Source organism: Epargyreus clarus, unplaced genomic scaffold, assembly GCF_041222505.1.
Source record: "Epargyreus clarus isolate Ecla_fem2 unplaced genomic scaffold, WU_Ecla_fem_2.2 ptg000013l, whole genome shotgun sequence".
NCBI lineage: Eukaryota > Metazoa > Arthropoda > Insecta > Lepidoptera > Hesperiidae > Epargyreus > Epargyreus clarus.
The window spans coordinates 4,137,785-4,148,017 of record NW_027332221.1 but is presented as its reverse complement, the minus strand read 5'-3'; the positions used below and the strand labels follow the sequence as shown (position 1 = coordinate 4,148,017).

Here is a 10,233-nt window from a genome sequence, read left to right as displayed (position 1 = left end):
TATTATCTTTGATCCTGTTTCTCCGAGTTATTTAAAACTAAATTTTCAATATTTGTGTGATTCCCAGGAGCGTCAGCTACGATCTTTAGATTCTCTTACTCTATCCTATCCTCTACGCCATTCAGGTTTCCTTTCTAATTATTTTGCCATCCATGCTGCTCGTATCTGGAACGCCCTTCCTGGTTATCTAAAAAAAACTTTTGAACAGGCAGACATTTAAATCTGAAGTCACAGAATTCTATTTAAGACAACATCTGGGGAAATAATTTAGTTTTATCAATATATTAGTATTATATTTGTTTCATTTATTTTGTACTAAATATGCATTTATGTGTTTATTTTATTAACGTTTATGTTTATACATATATATGTACAATATACATTATTATTATTATGTTGAATATATTATTTAGTTCATATATTTGGTTTTGTTAGTGCCGTCCTCGCTGATCTCTGCTTGACCTAAAGGTTGACTGGTAGAGAATGCTCATAGCATTAAGTCCGCCTTTGTGCCATGTTCTAGGTATAAGAAGAATAAATAAATAAATAAATAAACGTCACTATTTTTCTCCGCCAAGACCATGTGGGTACATAGGTCGCATCCCTCTTCTGATTTCGGAATTGGTGGTTCTTTATAGCTCATCGTAATCTTCTGTGGGCTTCAGTGGTCATTATTGCAACACAGGAATAACTTCGATTAGAATTAACTTAGGTAGGCAGGTATAAGTAGCTCGAGGAACGCGTGATAATTTTAGTGTCCGCACCGGCCGACCGCCAACAGTAAAATCTAGTCTCGTCTCGCTCGCAAGCCCGGTCGGTTCCCACACCGGTGCATTCCAACACTAACTTTATCGAGTGCCACTAGCGTTAGCGCTCCGGAAGCGCCCCAGTACCGCCATTTCCAACATATATATGTCGGAGCAAATACGGCAGTTCTCCTATTATAAAATGAAATAATTAAACACCTGAGGTAAAACTACCTGCATCTTAAGTAGGAAAACAAGTGCACGTGTGCCGGTCCTATAAAAAGGGCCGTACTGGCGACATCGAGGCATTACTGCTCGAGCTGTGGGACAGTGCGGACCTCCTTAGGACGTCGTTATGCTGTCCGAAGAATTAATGAAGCTCAACAATTCTGGTGTGGTTTGCTTTCGAAGGTTTGAATGTGAGTCATTCAACATCATAACAATAATTGTGACGTCAGCGGTGCTGATGTCACGCCTTTTAACCTCTTTTACTCCGTTATATATATACGCGACGAATAGATAACCTCTCTTCCTTTGGGAACTCGGTTAACGATTTTGGGAAACCATAAATGCATGTTGAAATTAAAGGTATTTTATTTCAATAATACCACGGTTCGGTTGCGCTTCAAAGTATTGAATGATATCGAGAGCCAACTTTATTCAGTAATCAGTAATCAGTAATTTATTGCTAAAACAACAGGTACATAAAATGATGGTGTTAACAATGGTAGTTCCTCTGTGTATACCCTAAGGGCGTGCAATTTTTATATAATATTATTATTATTCTAGTTATTTTAATTATTATTTATTATTATATTATGTACATATTATTCATAAGATATAATTTACAATTGTCACAGGGTTTTCATTTTATTAATTAATACAATACAATTAATACTAAATAATAAAAGTAATTATCACAATAAGCAATTTGATGTCAGCGGTAACGGAATATTAATCTTAAATTTAAATTCATGCAATAATGTCAACATATTTTATCATTGAGATATTCATCAATACTGTAATAACATTTATTTACAAGCCGTTCTCTTATATTTGATTTAAACCTTTGTATATTGAGATCTTTAATCGTATCTGGTAGATGATTAAATATTTTAGTGGCCATATTATATATGCTTCTACTATACAGAGTGGTTTTAGACATTTGTTTTGGTACAACTTTAAAAATATTTTTAGTTTTCCTTGGACATCTTGTATATTTTATATCGAAAAGCTGCAAGTTCTCCTTAACAAAAATGCACACCTCGTATATATATAAGCAAGGCAATGTTAATACTTTAAGATTTGTGTAAAGTAATCTGCAACTGCATAGTTTGGTTTTAGACAGATTTTAACTTTCTTTATTGGAAAACATAAATTGAAGAATAAGACTAACATATTATGAAATAGATCGAATGATTCATTAACATCTTGATTTATCATGACATCAGTGAAATGGATACTTTCTATGGAGGCCTTAAACTTATTTATATTTTCCGGGCTATAATCTCTGGATTCTACGTACCAGTAATCAATTATGGGTTGAGTTTCGTATATTGGGAACATAAGCAACTGAGCAGAATGATCTGAAAGTCCAAGGTGGAGTATTTTAGAAAAACATCCTTGGCCATTATGCGCAATGTTATCTAAACAAGTATTACTCTCAATTCTAGTTACAGAGCTAAATTCTAGTCTTAAATTATAAGTTAATAGTAATGTTATGAAGTCTATGGATATCTTTGTATTTTTCAGCAAATCTATATTGAAATCGCCACATATAATAACTTTTTTTCTACTATTATGACAAAATTGTTCGCATAATATTTTTAACTGTTGCATGAATATTTTTATGTTAGTTAGATTTGGCGTCCTATATATGCAGATAATAATTAATTTGTATTCAACAATTTCAATTGCACAACATTCAAATACTGAGTAAATTGAGAGATTAACAATATCGGGAAGTGTTGTACAGTATAAACCTTGCCGCACCAATATACAAGATCCTCCTCTCCTTTCTTGTCGTGAGTAAAATGAAATTAAATTATAACCACAGATGTTAATATTTTCTTCTTCTCCCTGTTTCACAAAATGCTCAGTAAAACATAATACATCTACTTTCTCTTGTTTTATTGCTAATTCATTTAATATTATTTCAATTTGGCTTGTCTTTCTGAGTACACTTGCAATATTTTGATGAAGCACACGTAGATATTTTGCATGTTTAGGAACGAAAAAATTTGCTTCCCTCTTCTTGACTCTGTGTAACTTTTTTTTCGTCATATTGTTTACTCTTGAAGTAGAAAGTTATTTTATTTTTTACATTATTATATTCTCGTCTCCGCTGTTTCAATATTTGGTCATTTATATACATTTCATAATCTTGTTTATATTTTACATGTAATATTTCTTTTAATACTCTTCCGCAGATGTTATTATAGAAATCATTTCTTGCGGGCATACATACTTCATAACACATGTCTATGTATATAGCGTTTTTATTCATGTTACATTCATATTTAATTTCTTAATTTAATTTATGTTCATTTAAATATTTGTTAGAGGGAGTTTGGCATATTAAAACATTTGTATTAGGTATATTTTTTAACCAGTTACTTAAATTCATTTTTAGTTCATATGGATTTTTATCATATGTACCACCTAGTAAAACTAAGAAATCCTGATTACCTAATTTAGTAATTTCTTGTGATAGAGTTGAAACCAAATTTTTCATATTAGCTCCTGGTTTACTAAAGCACAGTACATCATATGTAGTTCCGAGTAAGTCTTGTAATATATTTTGATATTTAATACCTCTGTGGTCCGATAATATAATGACTTTGTGGTTCTTCTTTACATTTCGCTTCATTGGGATCGATGAAACGTTCTGTGCTTCACTATTTTTCTCCAAATTGATAGCAGTATTGATGTCTCTTGGTGGTAGTATTTTGTTTGCCTTCACGTTTTTCTTTGGTGTATTTTCATTATAGTTTAATTGCTTATTACATCGTACAGGGGCAGGATTTGTGTCAATGGTAGAAATGTGATTGGAGGTTGATGGCTTAGAAATAGTTTTCTTTTGTGAAGAATGTAGTCGTTTTTCTTGAATTACTGGTGTTTTACACAGATTTTCAGATACGCCTATTTGTTTATATAAATCAAGTTTCTTCATATATTTCGTCAATTGGTTTTTTAATTCAGAGTTCTCTAAAGATAAATGTTCGATTTCCATATGGGCGCCCTCTAGATCTAGTTTTAATTCACTTACAATAGCTTTTAGTTGACTTATTTCTTCATTCTCGCTATATGTGTTTGGTAAACTCTTAATTGTACTGTTATGACTTAGATTCAGAGATGATTCTGTTTCGCTGCCGTCTGATAAAGATGCCAAGTCATTAAACGACTTATTCTTCTTTCTTATGGTTATGTTCTCCATGTCAGATATATCTAGTTTGATATTCCTGTAATTATTTGACAATAATGGTATGTAATCACAATTCTTATCTATGTTTCGTGGAGTTTTCTATTGCCTGGTAGATGTCTCTTTTCACAATGCTTAGACATGTAACTTTATGTGTCGACTTAACGCTATTGGACAATAGATGGCGTTGTTATGCTATAGACGTCAATAAAATTGTCGCTGCATGCGCTTGCGCTTAGAATTTGTTTGAATCCACTCGTTAATAGATGGCGTTGTTAATGTTTATATTGTCAACGGCTTCAATTCAAATCTTTTTGTGAAGTAATTTATAATATCTGCTTTATATATATAATGAAATTGCACGCACAGTATTTTCACTTGGCACTTCAAGTTTTTCTGATATTTACGTGTAAGAATTTCAATGCAATACAGTTAATTTCACTTGTTTAGTTATTTTCGATTTCTTATAAGTTTTTCGTCAAAATGTATATTATTTGGTTGAGATAACACTTATGCACATCACTGCGATTACTATTCGCGTTACTGTTCAATTTGTTTCTTCATAGGCTTGAATTAAATATTTTTAATCACTTTTAAATCACAGAGCGTTCGTTGTTCCGTGTTTACTATTCAGCGCCACCTGGCGGAGCCTATTGGAAAATACCTGTAATTTCTGTTGATTTTACGACATCAAAGCTAGTTGTATTTACGCTCAGAGAGCCTAACAACATGTATGCACTGCGGTCAGGTGGCCAGGCTTTCCGTAAGAAATCCTGGACAATAATAAATAAAAATAAAATAGTACATTTGATAATTATTTTGAAACTTATGATTGAAACTAAAAATTATGAATTAAAAAAAAACAATAAAAATGTGACACAACCAAAACCATTGAAATTTGATGTGAAGAAGTCTTGATTTAGAAAATTTAGTAATTATTCTGCTCTTGTGATAAAGACAAATCCAACACCACACATACGTCAAAATCTGCCATTAAGCCATTTAGGCCATTTAGGCTACTAGACCAATACAGGCGTCTAGACCAATGACTTATAATGGGAACTCCACCTAAACGTATTAAAGAAACATATGATAAGCAATCACATAATGTACTAATAGTGCTGCAGTAGAAAATCGATTATCCGGACCTCAGTTATAAATATTCGCGATTATTCGGATTGAAAAACGTGAACAAGTTACTTTGTAATAACCCTTGCAAATCAGCCACATTTTGTGTGGCATGTGCATTTAAATTCCGGAAAGTCGCCAAATCGCAACTAAAAACATCGTCGACGTCGACGTTGACGTGCTAGTGAGAAGACGTGTTATTGCAGTTCTGAGTTATTTTAATACAATAGTGTGTTTAGTTCATCTTAATCGCCTTTGAGTTATACCAAACTAATCAGCGTATCAAGTACTACAGACTCGTACAAAACTTGTGTTCGAAAAGTGTCGTGATCGTGTGCAATCTTAAAAAACTGTTTTAAAATCTTCCATTGCCCTATTAAAACTACGCAGAGAGAACAATAGATTGGACTTTGACCTGGTGACCACTGAGTTAATTATCGTTATTTCCGAAACATAAGCAACTTCAAAGTCAAACCCGTTCTCTTATTTCGGAGTCGTACGTTACTTACTGCGTGGTGTAGTGGCTAAGAGACCGAACAAAAACAGTCGCCGCTGCAAAAACCGCGAGGCGCAGGATCGATCCTCACTTATACCAATTTTTTTATTTTTCTTATTCTTTTATTTTATAAATTATTTTTCTTCATCATTATTATTATTTTTTTTTCGTTGAAAAAGAAAAAGAAGAGAGAACAAGGGTTTTTTTTTTTTTAAGAAGAAGTTTTCAATATTGAGAATAGCAAATCAGAAATATATTACACAATCCACATATAAAACTGAAAATATAATATTGTGCAGAAATGGCCTCTGTTTTGAAAACTTGTTCTGGTTGTCAGAATGCTTTACCAAGAAAGGAGTACATGATTTGTGCCACATGTAATCTTGGGTACGATTTGCTATGTGCAAACATTACATCTAAGCGCTTCCACCTCATGGACCAAGAGCGAAAGACCAATTGGACTTGCCAAGAATGTCGCAGTAAGCAACCCAAGTCTGATAACTCTAACACTCCTCTACGCGCTATGAATCGTCCAGTTACGAAAGATGACGATATCAGGCAATCTACTGGAGAAGAGAGGAATGTCACCATACGAACCAAAAAACAGAGCTCAAAACCCGAAGGCGATGAGTCATATGTGACGGAGGACAGGTTACAGGCTATTTTCAAGCAGGAAATAACGGAAACTATCAAACAATTAATATCCGAGCAATTAGCGAATATAGGAAGTCAAATATCTGGTTTTCAAGACTCTCTGTCTTTCTTCAGCAAGCAATACGACGCGCTCACGCAAATCATAAACGAGAAAACTGAAATAATCAGTAGCCTACTCGCGAAGAATGACAATCTTACATCACAAATCAAGAATTTAACAAGCAGATTGGGTCAAGTGGAACAAAACATGCGTTCTACCAACATTGAGATCAATGGAATACCGGAGCATAGAACTGAAAATCTGATCAAAACCGTAGAGCAGCTGGGTAGAGTAATCGAAAGCCCCCTTGGCAATACTGATATTTTATATGTAACACGTATTGCGAAGCTCAATAAAGAGACTGACCGCCCCCGATCTGTGATAGTTAAGCTACACAACCAACGACGCCGTGATGAGTTGCTGGCTGCTGTCACTAATTTCAACAAAAACAACCGTGAAAACAAACTGAATTCTGAGCATCTGGGAATAGGCGGACGTCGGGTGCCCGTTTTTGTGTCTGAACATCTATCGCCTACTAATAAACATCTACACGCAGCAGCTCGTAAAAGAGCAAAAGAGACTGGTGCTAAGTTTGTATGGATTAGAGACGGCCGAGTATTTGTAAGAAACGATGAACAGAGCCATGCCATCTATATTAAAGACGAAGAATCTCTTAAATTAATAAGTTAATTAAAATGTACAATGTTCTGGTAATTTTCCTATAAAAATGTCTGTTTAAAGCATTTACTATCAAAACGTGCGAGGTTTACGAACCAAAACTGAAGATTTTCTCAGAAATATTTTGATAAATAATTATAGTTTAATTGTTTTTACCGAGACATGGTTAAATAATAATATATCAAATAGCGAATTCATAGATAATCGCTATGTTACGTATAGGAGAGACCGTTCATGTACAAAGAGTTCCAAGAAAGACGGAGGGGGCGTCATGGTAGCGATATCTAAGGAAATACCTTCTTTCAGACATAACAACTGGGATAGCGACGCCGAGGACTTATGGGTTTCGATAGATGTAAAAACCAGCGATTCTATTAAAAAAATCCTTATTTGTGCTGTGTATTTGCCTCCTCCTGTCAACTTGGAATCCTTTTCTCGTTTTGTGGAACATATTTCTAATGTCATAGAAAATTTTGAACATGTCATAAAACTAGGTGACTTTAACTTAAGCTGGACTCGTGAAGCAAATTTTGGTCCTTGTACACCATCGAATTATAGTTCTAAATTAGGATTGTCACTTGTAGACTTTATGTCAGTTAACAATTTGTTGCAAATAAATAATATTACAAATGTCGACGGCAAAATATTGGACCTCGTTCTCACAGACAGTCACTGCTTGGAAGTAACTAGCTCTATGAATATATTAAGTAAAGTTGATCAAAAGCATCCTCCATTTGTAATCACAATTCCTTACAGTTCTCCTCAATCTCTTAAACCCGCCACACACCTCAGATACAATTACTTTAAAGCAGACTACAGTAAAATTATAACTTACTTAAAAAATATTGACTGGATCGCTGAATTGGGAGATTGCTTAAATGTAAATGAAATGACTAATACATTTTATAGTTTTATTAATAAGGCTATTGACTCTTTCACTCCGATATCAAAACCGAAAAATAATAAATACCTCGCGTGGTTTAGTAGTGCATTAATAAAAATAATTAGAGAAAAAAATAAAAAACTATGTAAATATAAGAAATATAAAAATCCGCGTGACTTGATAGAATATGAATTACTGCGTGAACGTTCCCATAAACAGACTAACAGATGCCTACTTAATTATAAGAAAACAGTTGAATCCAACATAATCAAAAATCTCAAAAGCTTTTGGCGCTTTATTAAGGATAGACGACATGGGGTATCGACTATTCCAGCAGTTATGTGTCAGGGTGATACAATCGCAAACACTGGGCCGCAAATTGCACAAATGTTTGCCGACAATTTTTCATCCGTGTTTAGTAGACATGAACTAGGTGATGACCTAAACTCAAGGACTACTGAATCCATTTTACAGTCTTTAAAAATAACAGAACGTGACGTGATACGTTGTATTAAAGGTATGGATATATTTAAGGGCGCTGGCCCGGATGACATCCCCCCAGTTTTTGTCAAACGTTGCAGTTCTGTTTTGGCGTTACCATTGTCAATTATATTTAATAGGTCGCTTAAGGATGGTGTGTTTCCAGACACATGGAAAAGGGCCAAGATAGTTCAAGTATTCAAAAAGGGAGATGTCAAACATGTCAATAACTACAGGCCCATATCGATACTGTTATGTATGTCAAAATTATTTGAATCGCTAGTCTGTCCCATCATCACACGCCATTTAAATAATTTTATCTCTGACCACCAGCATGGGTTCAGGAAAGGACGTTCTATTGAAACTAATTTAGTGACGTTTACGTCTTATCCTTGCAAAGAAGTGGACAGTGGTCATGAAGTTGACGCTGTCTATATGGACTTTTCAAGCGCCTTCGATAAAGTCAGTCATATCCGACTCATAAACAAGTTACATAAGTATGGGATCAGTGGATCACTGCTAGAATGGTTTAGATCTTATCTGGCAAAGAGACTCCAGTTTGTGGTAGTCAATGGCTACGCATCACAAGATTATTTAGCAGTATCAGGGGTGCCACAGGGGTCCCATTTAGGTCCAATTCTTTTTTCTGCATTCATCAATGACATAACACCAGAAATCACTAACTGTCAGTACTGTCTTTTTGCTGATGATTTAAAAATATATAAAACAGTCAGCTCTACTTCGGATATTGAACTCATTCAGGACGATTTATGTAGAATTAGCTTGTGGTGCCGTTTAAATGGTATGACTCTTAATACGAAGAAATCATTTCACATTAAATTTTCTAGAAAAAGATTGTCAGTAGAGTCTTCCTATAGATTAGACGGAGATACACTACGAGTAAATGAAATCCGCGATTTAGGAGTGATTATAGACAGTGAATTAAAATTTAAAGGACACATTGACGTAATTTGTAAGAAAGCAGCAAACATGTTAGGTTTTTTAAAAAGGAACACCATAGGTTTTTTGTCAACGAAAACAAAAATTATTCTTTATAATTCATTGGTTCGTAGTCAATTAGAGTTTGCGTCAGTGATTTGGTGTCCTCAATACGTTACTTATTCGCAGCGTGTAGAGACTATACAGCGGTCATTTACGAGACATTTGGCATATCTCTCACCTATATCTCATCGCAGTACCTACGACATGCGCCTTAAATACTTTAAAATTATGTCACTTAACAACCGTCGTCTGCTACTAAGTATTATGTTTCTGAAAAAACTTATATCCGGAAACATAGATTACAGTCACTTACTGCAAAAAATAAATATAAACGTTCCTTACCAATATTCACGACATCCCTTAACCAAAGTTTTTAGTGTACCTCCAAGCAGAACTGGTCTCTTCAAAAATTCTCCGCTGTGCAAAATATGTAATGAATACAACCGAGCACGTGCATCAATTGTAGACATTGACATCTTCCATGATTCGTGTCTTTCATTTAAAAACAAACTAACAACTCATTTGCTTACTGTTTAAATTTAACTGCTCTTTTAACATTTTGTAATTTTTAGGCTTAATGAATACTATATTTAACATCTTATTATATTTGTCTTTTTTTTTAACAAGCAATGTCTTTGGCTAATAACGAGAATGCTGTACATACTTATAATTGGCATGTATATAGGATACATTATAACTATTGTA

At 34.1% G+C, this 10,233-nt stretch overlaps 1 protein-coding gene across 1 annotated transcript; it reads left to right on the top strand.

Annotated features, from left to right (window-relative positions):
- Nucleotides 1-6,092: 6,092 nt before the first annotated feature.
- LOC140746730 (uncharacterized) lies at nucleotides 6,093-7,651 on the top strand. Its single transcript, XM_073078827.1, has one exon. It carries the CDS (start codon nucleotides 6,093-6,095, stop codon nucleotides 7,173-7,175), a length of 1,083 nt encoding a protein of 360 aa, XP_072934928.1. The 3' UTR covers nucleotides 7,176-7,651.
- Nucleotides 7,652-10,233: the final 2,582 nt, after the last annotated feature.

Bases quoted from the DNA above. Each gene is read 5' to 3' on its own strand.
- LOC140746730 (XM_073078827.1), top strand. From the start codon at position 6,093: ATGGCCTCTGTTTTGAAAACTTGTTCTGGTTGTCAGAATGCTTTACCA.